We start from the raw sequence: 24,303 nt of genomic DNA, 5'->3' as shown, positions 1-24,303 counted from the left end.
ACACATACGTACCTGCGTGCATTGCACATACACGCACGCACACGCACGCACCTATAGACACCTGTACGTGCACACGCACGTGTATAATTTCTAGTAACAGTGGCACAGAGGTCACGTTCGTTCCGCTGTCCGGCACCCGGCCATCATTTACTCAGAAATACAGAATTCGGGAGCACGTTGGGAAAATCCGCGGGTGTCATCCGTTAGGAAATATTTTTGAGAGTAACTGGAAGCATTATTTATAACTAGCGCAATTGTGCATCGGTGTTTAGGCGCCGTGTTCCCAGTGGGCCCAGGGTGACCGCGTGTCAGAACGGCACGCTCGTTCCAGAGGGGCAACCGATCATCTGCACTAACGTTTCTGCCCGGAGACGTGGGCGTGTCTTCCAGGCTGAGGCTGCACGGGTCTGGCATCGATTTTCGCCAGATTTTGTTATTATATGTGTCTCACAGCTTTAAAATAGTAGCAAATATGTGCAATTTATTTAAACAACACTAGGGAAATTAACGCCATGCAAGCTCGTCCTCAGCAAATGAAGATAAAGCAGTTCAAAAAAAAAAAAAAAAAAAAGCAGCTTTATGAAAACTCTTTAAAACCCCGAGCCTGAAATACAAAGGACTCAGGTGAGCGTTCTGCCTGCTGGCGCCCAAGCCTTGCCGGTGGGGCAGACCTGTGTTCTCCGCACCGTCACTGGGGGAGACATCGGGGGAGCCACAGATGGCCAGCACCCCCCGCCCCGGGGCTGTGCTTGTGGCCGGGGCTCCCTGGCATCTCGTGCAAGGCTCCCAAGTCCGGCAGGCTGCCCTCAAGCAGACACGCTTAAGAACAAACACTAACCCTGTCCCTCCTCCCGGGGCAGGTGCCCAGGGACAGGCAAACTATTTAGCTGCGAGCTGAGAAGCCCCCAGACCAGGCTGTGGAATGCATCCGTCACCTGGGGGCTCCTTAACACAGACTGCAGACAGTTCTCCGGGAATGCTGACTCCTGCCGGGCCTCCGCACACATGACTTGAGGACGGGTAAAGGGGATGTGACCTCCAGGCAACGAGACCCACGAGTGAGGGGTGGCACTCATCCAGGGGCTCCGGTCTTGAGGTCTGACTCCCAGGTTCAGATCCTGTCCCTGCCCACTGAGCTGTGTGACCTTCTGAAGTGACCCGGCCTCTCTGAGGCCCCCTCTGTGCCTCCCTAGGAAAGTGGGCTTGAGGACACGTCCTGCTGAGTCGGTGAGGGGAGTTTAGGCAGAGACCGCGGGGGACGCTCACGGCCCACAAGGCATCGGCTACTCATGTGGGCAGGGAAGGCAGTTGTCTGTGCCCGGGCTGTGAGGGGACCGTGTGTGGCCAGGACCGTTCTGAAAGCGTTTCTGTGGTTCTCTGTGAAGCTCACGGAGGAAAGTAAGGATGCGACCCCATCGCTGTGTCATCCTGAGAGCCGGAAGATGAGTCACAGCAGCCATTGGTTTGACGTGAACAGAAGTCAAGGCCCCCGGGGACGTGCACACCTCGCGTGGCCCCTCTCCGATGAAGGTGGGGAGTGGTGGACGAAAGGCCTGTGGTTTTAGTTGCCTCAAACACTCAACTGCAGGAGCTCGGGCCGGGAGTCCGCTGGGGCCTGGGGGGCGTCCCAGAGGGGGTCTCTCCTTCCCCTGTGGCTTGTCCACGTGGCATTGCCCGTGGATTCGGGAAGAGTTTACCTTTTCATCAAGTAGGCAGTTTTGTCCACATGTACTTAACTTATTTCTATGCAGTTATTTTGCAAAAAAAAAAAAAAGTGGGCAAGGTCCTGGGTCCTCAGACGGCCGTGCTCAGACCACCCAGGCCCATCTTGCTGGCAGAGGGTGGGACCCGCCGTGGCTAGAGGCGGGTGGGCTGTGGCCAGGTGCCGTGGGCTGTCCTATTCCAGGTCTGTCTTTGCCTCGTGAGCCGTGATGTGCAGCTGGCTCCGAAGCAGAGTCAAACGAGCAGCAGCCATGAAAACAGTGCTGGGGCACCTTGAAAAGGAGCAAGGAGGCGGCACACACACAGACACCGTGCGTACCCGAAGCTCCGCACAGATGCCGGGCGCGTGCGTGAGGGTCTGCGGACACCGCGTGTGTATGCGAAGCTCTGCTGTGGCTCCTTTAATTATAGAAAGTCATACATGTTGCAATATTCAGAAATACAGAAAGGTAAAAGGAATAGAGTAAAATTGGGTAAAGCTCACTGGTGAGCAGAGAAAACAAAAGTTTACATTTTGATGTTTCCTTCTGGTCTTCTCTGTGTCCTTACACACACACACACACACACACACACACACACACACACACACACAAATAGGGACTTGTGCTACGTGTATACTCTGTTGCCATTCTCCACTTACATTATTTGATGGACATTCGTCATGTCCCCGTCTCCAAAGGGTAGCTTTTAATGACTCTGTAATATCCCAAGATACAAACATAGCATTCTGCATTTAACTACAATTTAGGGGCGCCTGGGGGGCTCAGTCGGTTAAGCATCCAACTTCGGCTCAGCTCATGATCTCATGGTATGTGGGTTCGAGCCCCGCGCCGGGCTCTGTGCTCACAGCTCGGAGCCTGGAGCCTGCTTCGGATTCTCTCTCCCCCTCTCTCTGCCCCTCCCCCACACACACTCTGTCTCTGTCTCTCTCTTTCTCTCTCAAAAATAAATACACATTAAAAAATTTTTTTTGCCTATTATTTGCGGCTATCAGATCTCCAGAGGTTTTTTTTCCGATTATTTTCATTACTTGATGTATACATAATATCCATAATATTATTACAAAAACATCTGCAGTGAACATTTTATATGGAGACGTTTGTTGGCAAGTAGTGTTTTGGGGACAGATTTCCAGCTGTGGAGCTACTGGGGGTTTTTTTTCCTAATTTTTTTTAATTGATGTACAGCTGACAGCAAGGAGCATTTTTGAGGCTGTTGTTGGACTGGCACAAAGCAGCAGAAGGCTGTGGTTAGCCCCCAGCAGCATCCGGTCAGGGCTCAGCCACCATCCAGTCCCAGTGGCTGCCCCATAGGCAGGGGCTCTGATGGCTTTAGTTGCCATAGCAACCCTCTGAAATCAGTGTTGTTATTGCCAGCCCCGTTTTATAAAAGCAGCTGGAGTTTGGAGGGACAGAGCGACTCGCCCAGAGTCAGTGGACCTTAGGATGCACATCGACACGAGACACCGGGTCTGCCTAACGCCGCCTCCTACACCCTCAAACATCGCTTGAGCCGACTAACACGGCACAGTGCACAGGACTGAAGATCCATTCATTTAATCTTGTCAGTTTGACAGGTGAAGAGAGTATGTCACTTCAGTTTGCATTCATTTGATTAACGGAAGATGTGAACATTTTTAATAAGCTTACTGATTTTTTATTTTGCCATGACTTTCTATTCGTGTCCTTTCCTGTTACCAAAAAGATTTAAATTTTTTATTGATTTGTAGGAACTCTTTATATAGTGAGACTCTCCATCCTTTGACAGATTTGTTGTAAATCATGTTTACCGGGGTTATCAACTGTGTTTAGGGGGTGTTTTCATAAACAAGAACTTTAAATTAAACTGTGTTTTCCAGGACGCCTGGGTGGCTCAGTCAGGTAAGCGTCCAACTTCACTCAGGTCACTATCTCACGGTTTGTGAATTGGAGCCCCATGCTGGGCTCTGTGCTGACAGCTCGGAGCCTGGAGCCTGCTTCCCACTCTGGGTCTCCCTCTCTGTCTGCCCTTTCCCTGGTCCAACTCTGTCTCTCTCTCTCTCTCAAAAATGAATACACATTAAATAATATTTAAAAAATAAAAATAAATAAATAAACTGTGTTTTCCCTTGTGATTTTTTCCCCCATTCTTCCGTTGCTTGATTTTTTCCCCCTAACACTTAGCCACTTTCCCAAGCATCATCCAGTCTCTCTGTGTTGATCTAGGACAGAACAGATTCTCTGAACAGATGCCTTTTCCTCTGCGCAGAACTTAACCAGACTTCTTTGACTCTTCTCTCCCCCCTCCGACTAATGCTGCAGAAAGGGAAGCCGAGTGCCGGTCTGGACGCCTCTCAGCCTCCGAATGACACGCTGTTGCCGTGGCCCCAGCACCAGAATGCCAACGGGCTGAGGAGACAGAAACGAGACTGGGTCATCCCACCCATCAACGTGCCGGAAAATTCCCGCGGGCCCTTCCCACAGCAGCTGGTGCGGGTAAGTGGAGACCCCTCCTGCTGGCTGGGGAGGGTCTTAGCTCAGTGCGTCCTCTCCTCCGGGATCTTGCAGGTGAGTCTGGCGGGCTTGTCCTGGAGCGGGAGCACGGGATGGGCTGCACTCGGTGTCCAAGGTCAAGATGGTAATGAGACTGCACGAGACAGAGATCAGAAGGGCAGCCTCGTCCTCCAGGGAAGGGGGGTCCGGCCGGACTTGGGTCGGCTCGCCTGTGCTGATGGAAGGAGGCGGGGTGGCGACTTGGGCATGCCCTTTGTCCTCTGACACGCTTCTTTGCTCACACTCTTTTCCAATGACGACTAAGACACTGGACGGTGGAAAGACGGCGTGTCCGTGCTGGGGATGACGGTGGCGGTGGGAAGTTCCGGAACTTGGGACGGAGACCGTGACCCCAAATTCGGGGCTTTTGCATCCCTAGTGGGGGGTGGGGCTCCTGCAGTGCACGAGCTCCCGGCCCCCTCCCCAAAGGTGCTTTCCCTGGGAGAAGGGAAGAATCGGTTCTACAGATCTGTGTTTCAAAATCAAGGCCATCAACTAGCACTTCCTCCTTCCCTTTGGAGAAAATTGCAACCCAGTGCGGCCAATACTTTGGTAAAACGACGGCGAGGATCCCGTTTGGCGCCCCATCGTTGGGGAGCGCCTCACCCCACTGGGCGGGGTGTTGCCACGGGTGGCCTTCCTTCCGGGGGCTGCTGGGCCTGTCCTGTCTCCGCTGCACCCACGGAGGGAGCTGGGCTGTGCATTTCAAATGCAGACACGGAGCAGAGCAAGGCAGCGGGCCCCGCAGCCGATGCCCCTCCACACACGCCACGGCCGCGGTGCCCCGGCCACAGAACCTTGTTCACCCCCAAGCACCAAGCCCCTAAAACCCTCGGAATTTCCTGCCCCTTGAAAGCGCTGGAGTTGTCTTTTGTTATGTTAATGGTGACTTTTGGAGAGTCCCCTAAGGACTGGGGACTGATTGCCGGTTGCCAGGGGAACCGACTCCAAGAGGGGAGACCTTACTTTCAGCCCTGCCCCCCAGAAAGCCTGGGACGGGGAGGGGCTGGAGGTCAAGTCTGTTGCCAGTGGCCAGTGACTTAATCAACCAAGTCTGTAATGCAGCTTCCATAAAAACCCCGAGGGACAGGGTGTGGAGAGCCTCCTGTTGGCGGCCCGGGGAGGGGCAGGGAGCCTGGCATGTCCGCATCTTACCCATCGGGGGTTCCTGAGTTACACTCGTTATGACAATCTAGCGAGTAGACTTGCTCTGGGCTACGAGGGGGGGTCGTGGCAGGCCCTCTGGGTGGGAGCCGCGATGCGGGACTGAGCCCCTCCCGTGGGACGGACACCTGCTGTTTCGCAGCCCTCGTCAGAATAAACTGTGTCTCTTAAACTGCAGACACCCAGCCGGTGTCACAGGATTGCTTGGTGGGGGAGCCCCCCACCCTCGGGGGTCAGAAGTGTGGCCTGTGTTGCAGGCGCGTGAGGGCGCAGGAGGGACGCGGGACAGTCTCTCCACTCGTGGGGAGAAGCCACCCTCTGACCTCAGTTCCCCCTCCCCCGTGAGACGGGGAGCTCGTGCTTTCCAGAGCCCCTCCTGCCCTTGAGTGTCCTGACTGTTGGGAGGTCCCTGTGATGCAGGCACAGGCTTGAGCGAAACACTCAAGACGTGAACCCCAACCTGGGGGTAGAGTCCCAGGACCCCGTGTTCAAGGTCAGTGTGCCAACCCCCGGCCGCCGACAGGATGAGGGTGCTGATGACGTAGCTCTGTGGCCCCCACGTGCGTGCGCCCTCTCCACCCTCTCTGCCCTCGGGGACCCGTATCTGACTAGCACTCGTCATCCGCCTACCTAGTGTTTCTTGTCAGGGATTCATTTCTAATGTAAATTAGGCTAAGAGGAGACTTTATTTGCGGTCACAGTTGGAAAGCTGGCATTGTTGGCTGCGAGGAAGGCTGACCGTGAGACTCGCAGAAGGCAGAGAAAACACAGCTGTTGGTGTCTGGCTGTGTAACTGTCACCCTCAGAGCCTGAAGGCTGCCTGGGACTCGTTTCTAAGGGAGGCGAAGAGCAAATATCAGCCTTCCGAAGAGGCGGTAGTACCAGCAGCTTCCTCTTGAATGGCATCAGGATGCAAAGCCAAGTGGAAGGGGAGCCAGCTTGCCGTCGTGTGGTTCAGCCTTACTTAGGGCCTCGTGCTTTGCAACTACTCAAAACTCCGCTTAGTCGGAAGCAGTTGCTGTGACTCAGGGGTCGCCAGACTTTTTCTGTAAAGGCCACATAGTAGCCATTTTAAGCAGCCAACCAGGTTCGGGTTCAAATACTCAACTCTTTGCGGTACGAAAGCTGCTGTAGGCAACGCGTAAACTATCCCCGTGTCTGTCTTCCAATGAAACCTTATTTACAGAAACAGGCACTGGGCCAGATGTAGCCCAGTTTGCCAAGCGCACATCCAGCTTACCTCCCAGCATCTGGGAAGCACCCTGGCCCACCTCCCCGGCACTTGGCGGGAACATTGTAGTGAGTGCGCCACCTTGTGATGGGTACCGAGGGCTCTGGTCTGCTCACGCGCCGCAGGTGCACGCGTGGTGTTGTGCGTGCATCCTGGCACTTCTGGAATGTTCTGCTGTCCTGGCTTTCAGAGTTTCTCAGGTTAGTGGTCCTAGTAGGGACACACGAATCTTTCCTCCTCCGCGCCCATCCGTACACAGGCTGTGAAAGGTACCGTAGGCGGAGCCCCCGACCCGCGAGGACTCCCAGGGCCTGTCCCCTCCTGGATGATGGAGAAGAAGACACTTCTGTACTTTCTACCCGAGGGACCCGCCGTGGTCTCGGGGGCCAGTCAGTCGTAGCTGGAGGCAAGAATAGCCAAGTCTCCCCCGCCGGCCGAGCCTTCGGCTCCCACACGGCCCGTGGATGCATTGATGGGGGAGGGGGGTGGTCACAAGGACATCTGTGTGCTCCGGTGGGGGCTGTGCCACCTTCCAACTGCACAGCTACAGAGCTGGCTTCGCGGAGCAGCTCCGGTTGCTGCAGAGCCCCTGCGGACGCAGCATCCCGAGGACCCCCTTGCCGCTGACACGTCTAACCTGGACCTCGAGGAAGGAAACGGGAACGGGGCCTCAGGTGTCCGCCGAGGAAAGCAGGGAACCGGTGCCACCAGCTCAACCTCGCTGTCCCCTGGCCCGCCCCGTGGCTGTGCTTTTGAACAAATTTGTCCTCCGCTCCGCAGACACCCTGGCGTGTCCAGCAGCCCCCATAGGGAGGGCCACCTCCATGCTGGGCGCGGCCACTCCAAAACAGGCCACGAGCTGAAGGATAGGGTGTAGGTTAGTGTTAGCTGACTGCTATCAAGGGCATTCCCGGAATTTCAGAACTGAACACAAGACGGGTTATTTCCTGCTCCTGTGAAGGTGGTTTGGGGGAGGGGGGCTCTGTACCACGGTCACTCGGGGCCCCAGAATGAGGGCTGCAGGACTGGCTAGGCCTGGCCGTGGCATGCACTGATTTTGCCCGAGGTCCACTGGCCGAAACCAGGTGTGTGGCCGTGCCTTACCGCAAGGGACACGGAGAAACGTGGGCCAGCCGTGCAGGGAGGGAAGGGGATGTGTGTCTCTGCCCCCGGAAGGCTCCCCTGTGAGAGCGTGTGTGTCCTTTCGTCTGTGACGGCTCCCCTGTGCCAGGGAGACGGGACGAGGGGTGGCCTGACGAGAGGTCAGACCTGACCCTCCAAGCCTGGTCTTCGCCCCACGGCCCCCTTTGCTTTCTCCACAGCACTTAGCACCACGTGACTTCATGATCGCTACTGACACATCCGAGCACAGGCCTCCCGCACCTATACTGTTGGAAACAGCAGGCATTACGTTCATTGAGTGAGTGATGGAAGCAAAGCCCAGAGGGGGGCACTGCCTGGGCGCCCAGCGGCTCACACACCCTGGAGGCCGGGGCACCAGGGTCCCGGCAGAGATCTCGGCCCCTCCTGGTGGGCCTTCAGAGTTTCTTGCCTGATGGTGGAGTACTTTCCGTGGAACGGAATCCCAAGCCGAGCTGGGATCTTATGGGGAGATGCATCCTCAGCAGATGCAAAACAGAATCTCCTTACAGTTTCTGTAAGAGATTTGTCTTTCCCAAGTGCACGCCCAGTGATCATGTCAGAACTCGGGGCAGAAGCACGCACACACGTGTGCACCCGTGCCATCCCACGTGATAGCCCACGCGTACGACCCCCACACTCTCATGTGCTCACTTCCTGCCTCCCTCCTCCTCTCGCTCCCTCCCTTCCCCCCCCCCCGTTCAGCTCTTACCTAGCCCAGGCAGGGGTTTGGGGAGGCTTCCTGCCCCTCTCTCTGTCTGCAGGACGTTGATGAGTTTCCTGTCCCTGTTTTGGGGGAAGTTGCTCCAGAAAGAAGCCCGAGTCCCAGCAAATGTGAATACAGCTTGATGGGGCCGGGAAGCCAAGCGAGGAACACTTTGAGGTTCAGCTGGGATCAGCTGCAGTTGTGTGCTCATTAAGGCATTTCATTCTGATAAAATATGCTAAATGAAAAACTGGGCAGGAGAGAAGCAGGCAGAACGTTCTTCCCCAAAAGCCTCTGTTAATTACAGGCTTTTTCCTTGGAAGGACTAGCATTAGTTCTGCGACGCAGGGAGAATGAATAAGCGACTTGGGTGGAGGAGAACCCTGAAAAGGGAAGGCTGGCCACGATGGGCTGGGCTGCCAGGAGCGGGGAGTGTCTGCGGCACAGTATGGAAGCGCTCCTGCGGGCGTGCCCACCGGAATTAGGCCGCCGTCTAAATTTAAGTGGGGAGGGGAGAGCAGCCACATCACAGAGGCAGCACTCGGAAGCTCCGGGCTGTCCCTGCTTCAGAGCCGAGGGGGGAGACACTCGCAGGCCGGCTGATCCCCTGGGAAGCCGGAGACCCTGTGTTCTGGGAAGGGGCAGGAGGGGATTTTCCCTGCTCCTGAATCCTGGCTCTGGAAGGGACGGTTTGGGGCCAGCTGAGGTGCCCAGCACCGTGCAGGCACCAGCTTCAGAGGGAGAGGACTAGAGCGCTTTCCAGCTCCGAGGGCCTGCGGGCAGGCCGCCTGCTGCCCGTCATTCAGAATTTGGTCCCTTCGCTACCGCGGTTGGGATTCCTTCATGTGTACCTTCGTGGAGGGTTCTGAAAAGCCACTTGCTTTTCTAGCCTGTGTGTTAGGTTTGACTTCTGGCAAGATTCGGAATGAGGGTAAAATCAGACTTCTAAGAAGTCTAATAAAAATTCAGAACTTGTTAACTTGAGAGGTTGTCCGGGGCAACTGTAGGAACCCGCTCAAGACGATGAGGAAGAAGGCTGTGCTACCGGGAGACGCGTCCTTCAATTTCAGAAGTCGGTATTTTAACGGACAGCAGCTCGTGCAAACCTGTCCTCGGAGCAAGGCCTGGAAAGGAGATCGTCACATAATCGCTTAGCACAAAGGGTAGCCACGTGGCGAAGGTGAGAGATGAGCGGGAGGCCGTTTCTAGAGCAGGGAGCTCACGAGAGCACGGCCGCAGGGGGCTCAGAAGGACTGCCAGAATCTGCTTCCCACCTACCAGCCCAAGAGAGCTGAGCAGACCGGACCGGTTCGCATTTTCCAGGATAAGTTTGGCTCCCGTCCTGTGCACAGGTGCCACATTGCTTCATACCCAACCACAAACATTTGCTGACCTGTGTGGATGCAGATGGGTGGGGTCTCTGCGGAGCTCAGTGAGCCATGTGTCCTGGGCCGGGGTCGGCACTGTGAACGTGTGAGACAGGGACACAGAGAGTCACCCCGTATCTGACCCAGGGTAGACCCTCCATAAATGTTGATCAGACGCACGAATGCATTTGATGGGACCGGCTGAGGTCTGACTCCGTGTTATCCTGCGAAACGTCCGCTGGGTAACCTTGTGGTGTGGTCATCACTGCGTTCGCCTAGGAACCTAGTTTCTGGCTCTTGGAAGGCATCCGTTCATGTGTGAATGACCAGGCGATCATTATTCACCGTCTCACGAAAGTCAGGTGGCCCTTTAAAACGTGGCATGTGTGTGTTTACCCCCTTCTTCTGTTCCCTCAGTCTCCAAGACAGGGTCTCACTCCTTAGCATGTCTCACAGGACCTCATGGTCTGACTCCGCTCCTTGGAACGCCCAACTACAGCCACGCTGGGCTACGTGCAGGTTGGTCACACCTTGGTTACCTGGACTCCTGCGTACGAGCCCTTCCCTCAGCCTGGAGGGCTTTCTCACTGCACCTGACGCTCCCCAGCCTGGCCCCTCCCTGCCTCCTCTGAGAATACCCCGCTTCCCAGGACCGGCACAGGCCCTCCCACAGGGGGCATGGCAGCCCCATTGCCTGCCACCGTGGCAGAGTTTTTGACACTGTTTTGTCATGATTATTGATCTGTCTTTCCCACTAGACATAAAGGTCCTTGAGGGACAGTCCGCCTGTCAAGCACAACCTTGGGGACAAAGTAGGTGTCATTAAGTACTTATCAAATGAGTGAATGACACAGCTGTTGTGCCCATCTCTACTGGTTAGCCTTTCATGATCATTTTGAAGACTGTTAGGTTTAATATACAATCCTTGAAAGTAATTACTTCGGAAGTTCCGCTTCTGGTGATGGTAAAGTAGCGTATGTCAGACTAACACTTCTGAAATAACAATTATAAACTCGGCAAAAAAAAGTCTGCAACTATTTGAAGTTGCTGGACAGTGGTCAGTAGGCGACAGGAACTGAAAGGAGGAAACAGCACTGGGCGAGATCTTGTTTTTGTGACTTTCCCTCTGAGATCACTTCTCATCCTGCCATCAACAGGCAGCTAGCTCTCACACAGAAAACCAATCTCGCTGGTCAGAGGGGTCGGAAGATGGGGTTTAGAACTGACAAAGCAGCAGAATGTGAGGGGATCAATCCTGTAAGACGTGTAGCCACGGATGGAGACTCTCACATCTGCTTATAACTTCTGCCTAGCCAGGGAGCTGTGCGTGTGGGAGGGAGACTCCAAAGAACCCAGCAAAAAGCAACAGCAAGAAGATTGAAAGAACTGAGCGGAAGTTTCAACTGCTGTCTCCTGCAAGGGAAACAGATTTAGATTTAGGTCCAGCCAAGTTAACTCCCTGCCTTAACAGAAATGAACACCCTTCAGAGAAAGATAACAGAACCAGTCTGTACAATGTATCATCGACAATGACCAATACGCAAACAAAAATTACTAGACATATCCCCAGAAAATAGAAAGAAAAGAGAGAAAGAAGACAAAATGTAACCCATAATTAAGAGGGGAAAACTGCCCACAGAATCTAACTCTGGGATTACTATGTTAATATTACCAACAAGACTTTTGAAATATCTTGTACAGATACGTTCAAGGACTCAAAGGAAAGCACAGTCAGGACGAATGAATACATGTGGAACCATAGCAGAAAAAATGAAAACTAAAAACAGAACCAAATCGAAGTGGTAAAGCTGAAAAGTACAATATCTCTAATAAAAACTTGCTGGATGGGCTTCCAAGTGGATTGTAGATGGTAGAAGGGTCACTACATTTAAAGATACACCAGGGGGTCTTGGGTGGCTCAGTCGGTTGAGCATCCAACTTCGGCTCAGGTCGTGATCTCGCAGTTTGTGAGTTTAAGGCCCACATGTGGCCTTCTGCTGTCACCACGTGCAGCCCGCTTCAGATCCTCTGTCCCTGTCTCACTATGCCCCTCCCCACTCGCAGTCTCTCTCTTTCTCAAAAATAAATGAAACATTTTAAATAATTAAATAATTAAAGATAGATCAGTAAAAATCACCTAATCTGAAGAATTGTAGAAAACTGAAACACAAAATTTCAGCTGGATAAGAGAAGCAAACTTACAGATCCAAGAAATCCATTGAACCACAGGTAGGATGAATACAGAGAAAACCCAATCTTGATCATAGTCAAACTGATGAAATTCAAAAACTCGAGAGAAATCTTGAAAGCAGAGGAAGAGACACATTCTGTCAGAGGGCAGGGGCAGCGAAGGTTGGCTTCTCTTTCGGAGGCCACTGGGCAATGGGAGGCCATTTTCAAGATGCTGAATGAAGAAAACTATCAACCAAGAATTCTGTATCCAGAAAAAAAAAAATGCCCTTCAAAGTTAAAGGTGGAATAAAGACATTTCTGATAAGCAAACTGAGGGAATTCATTACCAGCAGACCCACGAGAAGTGGTAAAGAATGTTCTTTAGGCTGAAAAGAAAGGACAAGGCTGGAAATTTTTTAGATCTGCAGGAAGGGATGGGGAGAACAGGAAAAGATACACTTGGGGGATAATATTTTACTGAAAAGACAGCTGACTGTTTAAAGCAAAGGTGTGGTGCTGTATTGTGGGTTTATAATTCGTAAGAGCGAAAGAGACAGTGGCGTCCACTGCTTTGTCCCCGGAAGGGAAGGAGCCGTTGACCAAAGAAGTGACTCCAGGGGAGTTCTTAATGACCTGGAGTGACGTTCTCCTGGAAACTCTGTGACTCCTCCCGCCGTGAGTCCTGGTGGACTCACGTGGGGGGGCTCAGGCCCCCGTGGGGGGGCTCAGGCCCTGCCCCCCGCCCAGCCCGGGTTCCAACAGCACGGCCCCAACACAAACACACCACTCGAGACCCTTCTGCAGCCGCCGTCCAGCCTCCCTGTAATTACACATCGTGTGGAGACCTGAAGGGAATTCACACTGTCCTTGCTAAAGCCCGAGGGACGTGAAGAAAGCAGCCGTTCACCGACTCGGCGGCCTTGGGTTCTGTGATTTAATCAATCGCGCGACAGAACCGTGCAGATCCTTTGTGTCTCCCGTTCCCTCGTCGGAGCAGAAAACGTTCCCTTTCTTGAATTGCTTTAATGGCTATATTTATGCAGCTGAAAGATCTTGACGAAACGAAAGTAGAGTCAAATCACTGCAGATGCTCCGATAATTTATTGGAGAATATTTAATTAGAATATATTAATATTTTAGACTTCCACCATTAATTTAATATTCAGAGATTTGATTTAGTCATTGAATTGCTGTAGCGCCTTGTGCGGGTGGCTGTTTAGGGCAGGCGCTCTGAGCACCTGCCACAAATGGATAGTCACAGCGGGGCTCCCGCCAAGTAGGACTTTTGCCATGGCCACCAGGCTCGAGTCTGCAGACCAGACATCATCTGCAAGTGTGGGCACGAGCTGGGAGTTCCGTTGGGCCTCACCGTGGAGGCCAAAGAGGAGGTCGGGCCGATCAGGGCTCAGAATATTCTGGAACTCAAGGAGCGGTGTCCGGCAGTGGTGGGAGGAGGTGGCTGGGCAGGTGAGGGCTGCATCCCACCTGGCTGGCGGGTCTGGTTCACTGTTCCTGTTCTCACTTACCTCCAGGACAATTTAGTTGTTACCAGGGAAACTCCCCTGTCCCCTCTGGCTGCCCTGGGGCTACCGTAGGGTGGGGCTGGTCCTCCCACAAGTGCCAAGAGGGGTCGAGTCCTCAGAGTATATTGGGGTAAGGCTGCTGGCGGCCCTCTCCTGGAAAAGGGTGTCCTTCATTCTGGTGTGAAATGGTGACAGTAGGTCGTGGGGAAGGTTGTCTGTTCATCCATCACACGCTCATTAAGCTTTTACGTACAACCTGAACGCCCGTTCTGTGCTGTTCAGGTGTAGACGGTACACAGAGAATGGATGGGACAGAGTCCAAGGGACTCTATGTTCAGGGGAGAGAGATAAGTAAACCAACTATTAGGGGCCAGAGGGTGTGGGGTACGGTAGCAGAAGAACCATGGTGCTGCAGAAGGGAAGAGATTTGAGCAGGGGGAACAGCAAAGTCTTAGAGGAAGAGCCAGGAGGTCAGAGTGGCTGAACGGAGACAGCCAGAGACAGGGGGAGGGTGAGCAGCCAGCTTGGAGAACCAGAGGTCCGGGTCCTGAGTGGGGCGTGTGACTGTGGGGGGGACTTGTTTTACTCTGAGACCCAAGGGGTGATGAGACGAGGCTTAGATTGGCCAAGACCCCTCCGGCTGCCGCTCAGGGACCAGGCAGAGTGGCAGCGGCCGAAGGAGACTGCCTGGTGAGGGGGCCCCTGCAACGGCCAGCACCGAAGGGCGTTGTTCCACTGCCCTTGCTTGGCACGGTAACGGAGTTGAAAACCTCGACAAAACCTCTTTGTTACGTTTCCATCTCAGTGAAATTCAAGATTTGGGATCTGCTGCTGCTGTGGGACTAGCGAGACCCTTGGGCTCTCCCCGATCTGAGCCTGGGCTTGAAGGGAAGGAGGCCACCCCTGTGTGACTCTCCACCCCCCGCCCATCCCTCCCTGAGATCCCAGAGCAGCGGAGGGCGCCCCCGGCCTGGCCCACGGTGGGTGGACCAGCAGCCGGAACCCGGTCACCTTGCAGATGCGTGTAGTGTGATGTAAGCGGAGTTCCGCGGAAACGTGAATTCGTCCCCAGCATTTACGCCGTGGAACGTAGGGCTTCCGTTCCCTAGAGAAAAACCACATGTGAGAGTATTTCCTTGAACGCTCGGGACAGCCGCCGTCCACGAGCCCGTCCTGGGTGCAAACGTCAGCGGGACCGGGAGCCTCTGCCCCTGCTTCGCTCACCGACAGTCCCGTGGGGCCCCTCTGAGCATCTGGGTCGCGTCCCCCGAGCCAGAGTGCACCGAGCAGCTCGGATGGAGCCAGCACATTCCTGGGAAAGACAGGGCAGGCCCGTGGGCACGGAGCGACATGCAGGTGCGGGCGGGACACAAGTGGGCAGGGGCCCTGGCCAGCCAGCACCTCGGGGTGGATTCCAGCTCTGCTTCCTGCTGGGGGGGGGGGGGGGCAGGGATGTGGGCAGGAGCGCCCGGCAGCCGCAGGAGAAACATCCCGCTCTGTGTCTGACCCGGGGCTCCGGGCCGCTCCCCCATCCTGGGCAGGCCAGCGCCTGCGAACACCGGGGAGTGACGTCCCCGCCAAGCCACGGATTGGCCCGCGTGGCCATGTGGTGAGCCTGGCTCCGGGGTCAGGGCACAAGGATAGCACACTGGGAAGCGTGAGGGGCTGAGGCCGGCGAGCAGGGGCGAGGCACCCCTGCTTTAGGTTTGGGGGGGGCGGGGGCAGGGGTGAGGACGGGGCCTGGAGAGGAGACTGTTCTGGAGGGTCCCACAGGGACCCCTGCTTCTGGGCAGGGCGTGCAAGACAGGCCAGGCTCTTCACGCTGTGTGGTCTGCCCTGCAGGGCGGCTCGGCCAAGGCGGCTCGGGGCCCACCCCGCTGGCTCCCTGAAAGTCACCTTGGGACCAGTGCCTGCAAGGCATGTCTGCTCCTCGAGTGGCCCTACGTCAGGGGTGATGCGGGGGTGGGAGTGGGGGCCTTGGCCCAGACACTCGTGACCCACAAGGGTGAGAGCCTCCCTTGGACCTCGGGGTCCACTCGGTGGCCTCAGGGCCGTGGGGCTTCGGGCCCCGGTGCTCATGGTTGGGAGGCAGCCGCAGAGCACCCTCCAGAAGCCCAAGCCCCCAGGGGTGGGCCTTGCAGGGACGGAGCTGGGACAGCGTAGCACACAGGCTTTGCTTTCAAAGATGGCTACGTGCTTGGAAGGGAACAGACAGCACAGGAGCACGGCTGCAGGTGAAAACACGGGCCCCGGATCCTTCTCCCGCGTCCCAGGCGCCACCCAGACATGGGGTCAGGAGCTGCCTGGGTGCCTGGAACAGGTGCTCCCTAGAGCCAAGGAGGAGACGGGCTGAAGGCCGCGTGTGCCCTCCTGGGGGTCCGGGCCATTCTCTCCCGCTGGAGACCCGCCCATGCTCATGATGATTGTTGGTGTTTCCTGGCAACTTCCTCTGGCTTGTACACAACCAGCATGGAGACAGCTGCCCTCACCAAGCTCTCGGCTTAAAGACCCAACTGCCACCCACAGAAAGGAGGGTGTGGGGACACAGGCTCGAAAGCCAAGCCAGTCGGAACGGATAGGGTCCAAGGACGGGTGGTGTTTGGGAAACCAGACCCACTCCAGGCCACAGAAGACGACGGAAAACCGTGCGCTGCTTTCTGGCCTCCCCAGTGACGCTGGGACAGCCACGCGTCTGCCCCCAAATGACGCCGGAGGAAGAGCCAGTGCTGGTGAGTCTGCTGTGACACAGTTCCTCTGTGCTTTGTTTGCCTCTGGCTGACAGTCCCTTCCCACAGCGGCTGGGTCTCCGGCCGCACACCCGGGACTCAGGGACATCTCCGTACCAGCCGTCGGAAGAGGCCTCACATTCTGAGCACCTGCACAAAGTTTTTGGGCCTCCAGGCTGCTATTCGATTGAGTTACCTGTTTGGTTTTGGCTTTTAGAGGCTTCACGGGCTGTAATTCTCAAGTTGAGAGGCTGATCTCATTTTCCCAAAAATGTGAGGTGATGAAGACGAGAAAAGGACTACGTCCTCGGTCTGTTAAAAGCAAAATTAAGCAGACAACTAACCAGCATCTCAGAAGAGTCTGGAGCCTTCCAGGCCCTCCAGGCTGGAGAAGGGAGGGTCCCTCCGCCTCACCCCACCGCGTGCTGATCACCTTTCCCCATAGCGCGTCATGAGGACACGGGGGCATTCACTGAGCACCGGCTCTGGTCAGCACTGAGGCACAGCGGCAGCTCCATGGTCATGGTTCTGTCCTGTCCTCGAGAGCTAACACACTGGTGGTGGAGACAGACAAGAGGAGAGGAAACTGCCAGAAGATGGACGGAACCACAGAGAAGATCAAACGCAGGGATGAGACAGGTGGGGACATGCAAGGTGGGGAGGAAGCAGGTGCTTTAGGTGGGGCGCGTTGGTGAAGACCTCTCCAAGAAGCCGCTGTTGAGCTCCTGCAAGACTAGGAGCCAGCTGTGGCAAGCTCAGGCAGGGAAAACAGCAAGTGCAAAGGTCCTGGGGTAGGAACAAGCCCGGTATACCCAAGGACTGGAAAAGTCTTTACAGCTAGAATGGTGAGTGAGGAGAGGTGGGAGGGCAGACCGGGAGGAGAGCAGGAGCCCAGCAGCCCCTCGGGCCCTCTGGACCAGGCAGGAGATCCAGCCCTTGCCCCACATGTTGAGAAGCCTGTAAAAACCCACCCGTGGTGGTCTGGGAAGTGCCTTTGGGTGGGGGATGGAAGGTTAAGGACAAGAGCTGCAGCGGAGCCTCGGGAGGAGGGAGCCGGCCCAGGGGAGCAGTGGTGTGGGCCAGGCAGGGCAGGGGAGGTGCCTGGAGAGGAGTGGGGTGCCCAGGAGCCCAGACAGGCCGGAAGAAAGACTCCACACGACTTGATTAGGGAGTGGGGGGTGGAGACAGGGACACTCTCTGGTTCCCAGGGTTTCAGGCTGAGCCACCCGGGCACACCCCTGTCACTTGGCAGGGGAAGGGGTGGGGGTGTTACATGCAGTCTCCCGGGCCCGCTGTCCTCACTGTTCTGGAAGAAATGTGAGCCGCTCAGGCCTCTGCACTCCCGAGCATGTCAGGTGGGGTCTGTGCCTACGAGGACCAGCATTTAGACAGACCCAGACCAGGGGCTCAGCAGGCCCTGAGGCTCCAGCACCACGAGCTGCCCCTACATCCCTCCCAGGCCCAAGGGGCCTCGAAGCTCTGAGTGGGCAGCTGAGTGCCCCCGGGATGCCCTGTGGGTGGTACATTCCCTTGTCGCATCCTAACTCAGCCCATGCTCAGGCCCTGGAGCACTGAGGCCCTGGCGGCTGCCTGGGTCCCCTACTTTGGTTTTCTCCTGTTCCTAAGGAGTGGTGGCCATCGGCCTGATGGGACTTGGCCTCCGGGCCCCTCCCTCCCTAGGTGGACCCGGCCAGCGGGTGTGAATGGTGACTGCCCCCAAGACGGGACCCCACCAGCTCTGCTGAGCCCGGCCCCCGCCTGACCTGACTCCAGTCACTGGCCTCCCCAAGTGTCCAGTAAAGCCCTGCTGTGCACACGCTCGAGTGCACTTGTGGGCTTGTCCATGCACACACGCGGGCGCTCCTGGATTTCCACTTTGCCCCAGGGGATGCCGTCGATGACGTGACCCTCAGACCATGCAGTAAGCAGCAATACCATTTACTCCCAGAGGCAGGGACTGAGGCTCAGAGAGGTTGAGTGACTCATCCAAGGTCACACAGCCATGAGACAACAGAGCAGGACGCCTACCCGCCCCAGCCCTGTGCACTGACTGACAGCTCAAAGCCGCCCCGTCCCGGCCTGTGGACAAGGCCCTGTTGGTGGCCCGGCCGACTGTCACCTGATGCTTTGCCTGCAGCTTGGGGCTGCCCCGGAGGACTCCCGGTGTGGGCTCTCCACTCGGCTCCCCGTCCTGCACCAGATTCTTGCCTCCTGTTGCCCTGGAAGGGAAATCCCGCAGGAACGGACCAGGTCCCCCTCTCCCTGGGCCCCGCGCAGCCCCTGCTTGGGGGAAGGGAACATGTCGGGAGGCATGGGGGGGAACCTCAGTCCTGGGTGGTCAAACCCGGGCGGGGCCGCTGACCTTGAGGGCACCGCTTGAGTTACAGGCTGGGTGTGGGGGCTGCACAGGGGCTCAGCAGCCACTGCTGAGCTGAGTCAGGACAGGAGAACAAAGGGCCGCCGAGCAGACGCCGTTTGCAGGGGCTTGTGCTAAAGTGGAAACTGTTCCGCCTCGCCGAGAAATTGAGTTTCACACTGCTTTCCCAATGGTGACGAGCCTCACGCCTGTTCCGGCTTGCCACGAGAGCGCCATATGGTACCCGCTTTGCGACTCAACGCGTGTCCCCAACGGGAGGGCCACCCTCCCTCCCGGCTGCAGGGGGGGTGGGGCCCCAGCAGGGACCCGCGGGGGCCACCCGTGTGTCCTGTGCAGGGCTGACCCGAGGGCCCGGCCACCCTGGCGGACCGTTGGCCACACGAGTCCCTTCTCCATGCGCTGGAAGGCCGCCAATGACTGTGCCAATTAGAAGGGTTCACGGCACACAGGGTTCTTCCCGCGGAGTGTGGCCGTGCCCGGGGCAGGGGGCGGTCAGGAAAGAGGTCTGACCCTTGCGGCAGAAGGTACACGTCTGTGCTGCTTCTCCACAGCCCGGTTCTCAGTCCAGCAAGTTCTGCGGAGCTGTGACTGCACTGAAAACCAAAGGCCGGGGGCCGGACAAGAAGGATACGGTGCTGGCCTCGCAGAGCCCCGGCTGATCAGGAAGGTCGGGCGGGCCCCTCGCTCCCAGACGGACGGTGTGCCCTCCCCGCGGCTGTGCTGGAGGAATGCGGGTGACGCTGGGGCTCCCACTCTGCCTTCGTCCCCTGCGGGTGTCAGTCCACCCGGGAGGCCGGAGGGGACAAAGCGTTTGGGAGTCCACGGCCCGTGTCTCCGCTCCCCTGTTCTCCCCGGCAGCCGGTCCCCAGCCAGCCGCGGCCGGAGTCCTCTGCAAAGCGCCCCTTTATCCCTTGGAATGCCCAGGACACATGGTTCATGAATGTCCCCTGTGATCTGAGCTCAAGCAGCACTGCTCCCGGCCGGCCGCTGGGACCAGCCGAGCCGCACGCACCTGCCGGCCCAGAGTCTGGGCCCCACGGGCGCCTCCCGCACCGGCCCAACCTCCACCTCCGCTTGAGGTGATCCTGCCTCTCCCTCGCCCTCCGCCACCTGCTCTGGGGCGCATCCCTCCCTGGCCTCAGCCTCCCCTGGATGCGTGGGTCCCAGCACCTCTCACCACAGATAGCCAGGAATGGGGTGGTGCTCCTCCTGCTCAGACCCCACGGCTCCTTCTCCGGTGCCTTGGTGCTATTCCACAGCAACAGGTCACAGGGCTCCAGGCTCCCAGTATCCCCTGCGCTGAGACCCTCTGCGGGTTCCCCGGACAGAAAGTGACTCATCAGACAATGTTGGCGTGGCGGTGCTCAGGGGAACCACCTGGAAATCAGACTCGGGCCCCTTGCTCCGGGGGGCGGGTGTTCGCGGATGCCACAGGCTGGACAGCAGGCCGGGTAAGCCTCCCGGACACCAGGGGCCCTGGACGACCCTGGAGAGGACAGGCTTGAGCCGGACAAGGAGGCAAGGCCCCTGTGGCCTGGGGTGCCGGCCGCAGTCTCCCAGGGCAGTGGCCGTGTTTCCCAGGTCTGGCCGCTGCACAGCGCTGGGGCCGCCCCCTCTGGCCCAGCTCTGTGTGTCATTGACTGCTGTCAGCGTTTCCTTGTGAAGCCCGCAGCCAATGACAATTAGCCCCGCTGACCCTGTCTCATTTGGAACCAGAGGCCAAGAGCTGACAACCGCTCCATCACCATCAAGGGTCCCCTAGGATCGCACTGAAGCTCCAGGCCCTCCCCTGGGATCCCGCCGGGCTCCAGGCCCTCTTAATGGAGATTTTTAAAGTTTTTCCCTTATGTTCCATGCATACTAGCGTCTTGTCAGAGCTGTGGGATTGAGGGTTAATTTTAGAGTTGCTACATTTATGATCAACTGTTACTTTATATTTAGCTCCTATAAATGTTTCTAAATAATCAGATAATATTCGAATACCTTAAATAAACTCAGTAACGGCCTTGTTGCTCTGATCTGGAAATCACATTTAAATAGCTACAGACTGGGGAACTTTACAGAGGCAGGTCCGTGTGCGGGGCTGGTTTCCACGTGGATTCGGTTGACATCCACAGCTGTTTCACTCAGGAGTGGGGGGTGGAGTTAAATCTGTGTCCAAATGTAAAAGGATTATTTTCAATACTCCCACGAATATCAGGAGGATTCGAGCGAACTACAGTGTTCCTGAGTCAGAATTCTCTGGGATTTCCCTTCCGGCTCCCGGCGACCCCATCCGGCATCTCCATTTGGTGTGTGTGGCCCTTCGTGGTTTCGGGAGGGTGGCCGGCCAGCACACATCCATCCGAGCGGAACATCTGGGGCTGTGGTGTAAGTGGAGCCCGTGGGCAGGGGCTCGGAAGGTTCTGGCAGAGCCTTGGGCCTCCAGGCAAGGGCTCAGCAGGCCGAGGGTGTGGACAGTTTCATGGTGTGCCCACGGGGCACGGGTCTGCTGGAATTTCCTGTCTCACCTTGCCTGATCAATGAGCCCTTTAGGGACCCCAGGCCTCAGAACCTTCTGGCATGTGGGGGCCTCACTGCTCACAGGTGGGAACCACCAGTGTCCCCTCTGCGGCCTCTCCAGGGCCCATCTGTGCCTCCGGCCTGCGTGTGCCTCGGTGTAAGCACAGCCCCGGCTCCGGCCCCCGCGCATCGTTGCTGGAACACCCGGGAGGGCCACTGACCGTGTCTTCTCACCCAGGCACTTGGGCATCGTGGGGCTAGGCCTGGTCGTCCGTGGGGGCTGGGAAAGCCCACGTTGCCGTGTGAGGTCGGGCCTCGGAGCCCCTGCCCCGGGGAGATGGCGGCTGCCAAGGGCCTCGCTCTCTATGGCTCTGAGTCCCCAGAGGCTGCAGCCTAGGTGCTGGCAGAGAGCAGAGCAGAACCCCTGCACCAGGAGATTGGGGAGCGGGCAGACAATCCTCCTGGTAGAGGGTTGGGGGTGTCTGCTGCGACCCATGGCGGGTGCGGTCAGAGCCACGGCCCTCGGAGGCCTGACGACTTAACCCTGTTCCCCTGCCCACCCCCCCCCCCATGGTTCTGAAACACAGAAGAGGCCCCCCCTGGCTGCCTTGGTTTCCTATGGATGCTGTAACCACCACAAAATCAGTGACTTAAAACAGCCCACATTTACCCTCTGGCAGCTCTGGAGGTCGGAGTCCGAACCCCGTCTCTATGGGTGAAAATCAGGGTGCCTGCAGGCTCTCGGGGAATTGTTTCCCTATCTTCTCCAGCCTCTAGAGGCGCCGTCGAGCCTCGACTCGTGGCCTCTCCTCCATGGTCAAGGCCATCTTCCCTTCTCTGCTTGGTCCCCACATCTCCCCACCGCTGGAGCCAGACCCGCCTCTTCCTGTTTCGTAGGACCTGTGATTGCGTCTGGGGCCACCGGGTGACCCAGCATGACCTCCTCTCTCAAGGTCCTAAACTGTGTCTTGTCTGCAAACTGGTTTCTGCCGTGTAAGGTGACATTCGAGACCGGCAGGGATTAGGGCCTGGGTGAGGGCCACAGGCGGCTCGTCAAATGCCCAGAGCAGAATGCCATGGGACCCCTCTGAGTGGAACGAGACAGAGGCTCAGATTTGGTCTCTGCCCCGTTCCCACCGGTGACGCCCTTCACCCTGCCTCCCAAAAGAAGGATGCCGACAAGAGCTAAGGTCTGTTAGCCCTCTGAGGAGCCAGACCCCTGCCGACACACCCCTGCTCTGTTCAAGCCCCTGCGGAAGGAGGGGCACCCTCTGACCTGCCTGTGATCCCCGCAGCGGCCCAGAGAGCCCAAGTTTCCCTCGCAAAGCACAGAGCTGGGCTTCCAACCCCGGGACGCCTGGGGGGCTCAGTCGATTAAGCATCTGGCTCTCGGTTTCAACTCAGGTCATCATCTCACGGTTCATGGGATCGAGCCCCCCATCGGGGTCTGTACTGACAGTGCTGACCCTGCTCGGGGTTCTCTCTCTCTGTTTGCTCCCCCAAAAGAAATAAACTTAAAAAAAAAAAAACCACCCTGCAGCCACCCCTCTGAGTGTAACCGAGAACCTCATACAGGTTGGTCATGCCTGGCTAACTGTGGGGGGGAACCGAAGTCCCCCAAATTCGTGGGTATGGCCCCATTATTCCTGCTTCTACTGTCTCCAAGTTAGTTGTAAAGAAATGAATTTCTGGGCCCTTGGGTAGCTCAGTGGTGATCTCATGTTCATGAGTTCCAGCCCCCGCATCAGGCTCTGGGCTGGCAGTTCAGAGCCTGCTTGGGATTCTCTCTCTCTCTCTCTCTCTCTCTCTCTCTCGGTCCCTCCCCCACTTGTTCTCTCTCTCTCAAATTCAATACGCTTTAAAAAAAAAAGAAAGAAATTAATTTCTTCTGCAGAAGATTGATTTGAAAGAAAACTTACTTGGGGGAGAAGACCAGCCTTCTCTTTGGGAGGGAATGAGAACTTACCTGGGGGAGAAGACCGGGAAGGAGAACTGGGAATCTGCTCCTGCCTTTCATTTGCTGCCCGAAGCTAATCGGCCACGGCGGCTCCAAGAGCGGCTGCCAATGAGACAGAGACGGAGAACGAGTGAAGTGAAGTCCACGGAGGCGCCTCGCACCCGGGACAGCGTGGGGGGAGAGAAGCTGGCTGGACAGAGATACCGCCTTGCTGGGGGGGAGGGGGGACGGGACTGGTGACTGCACTGCCCACCTCCCAGGCCTGCCCTCATCTGGGCTCCGAGCACCAGCACTGGGGGCGGCTGGGGGCCACTGAGCGCCCTCCTCACCCACTCTGTCCCCTCCCGGTTGTCATCTTTGTGTAACATTCTGGCCAATTCCAGCCGAGAGGCATTTTTTCATCACCCCGGCTGTCTGAGTCTGACATCCTCGCGTGTGGCAGCTGGGGAGGAGGGGCTGTGTCATCACGGCTGGAATCCAAGTCCCCGGACAGCAAAGAGCCTCCTCTTGCCTCCACTGCCCACGCCCTCCACCCCCGCCCCGCACACGCCTCACGCGTCCATCTGTGACGTGGCCGCCTGTGGGAGAGCCATCCCGGCTCCTCGGTGAGGCAGCCGTCGGCGCGGGCCTCACCCCACGCCCACGAAGGGCTTCCGGGTGGCCCCGCACAGGCCCTGTCCGGCCTCCGTCCCGATGATTTTGGACCAGCGAGGAGCCAACAGGCACTTGGCTCACGGGCACCCAGCCAAGCCAGCAGTTAACGGGGCCCCAGACAGACGCACCCAGCCAATGCCTCCGTCCAAACCGGTTTCCCTGGGCTGGTTATTTCCGAGTCTAAAAACCCCTAATTCCGGGAGGCAGGCAGTATTTTAATGTAAGTTCGGTTCCCAAATGAGACCTTTTCGTCCAACTGTTCAACGGTACTTGGAACATGAAACGCAACTTGATACACAGGAAGTAGCTTTGGCCGGAGGTGGTGGCTGTGATCTCTGCCTCCGTGAGGGCGCTTGTCCCTGGGGATGGAATCCCCCCAAATCAGGGGCGCCCTCCGCGCTGGCTCTGCTCGTTCCCGGAGGGGCGACATCCTCTGGCGACAACACGGCTTCGCTGCCCTGTCAGCCGTGGTTTCCCCAGATGGGGGGACGTGCCAGCCCCTTGCTTTGTCCCCGAGGAAGGTGCATCTCA

The 24,303-nt window shown here is 57.2% G+C and overlaps 1 protein-coding gene across 4 annotated transcripts in view; it reads left to right on the top strand.

The window, feature by feature from the left end:
• Positions 1-24,303, top strand: part of CDH4 (cadherin 4) — a 538,296-nt gene that overhangs the window by 400,168 nt on the left and 113,825 nt on the right. For all 4 annotated transcript variants that reach the window (XR_006200327.1, XM_042930499.1, XM_042930497.1 and 1 more), the window contains exon 4: positions 4,023-4,196. Coding sequence is in view for 3 of the 4 variants with exons in the window: in XM_042930499.1 (XP_042786433.1) it covers positions 4,023-4,196 (174 nt within the window). In the remaining variant the exon portion in view is untranslated. The remainder of the gene's footprint in view (positions 1-4,022; positions 4,197-24,303) is intronic.

The sequence above is a fragment of the Panthera leo genome, chromosome A3 (assembly GCF_018350215.1).
Source record: "Panthera leo isolate Ple1 chromosome A3, P.leo_Ple1_pat1.1, whole genome shotgun sequence".
Taxonomy (NCBI): domain Eukaryota; kingdom Metazoa; phylum Chordata; class Mammalia; order Carnivora; family Felidae; genus Panthera; species Panthera leo.
This window is presented reverse-complemented; position numbering and strand designations above follow the sequence as displayed.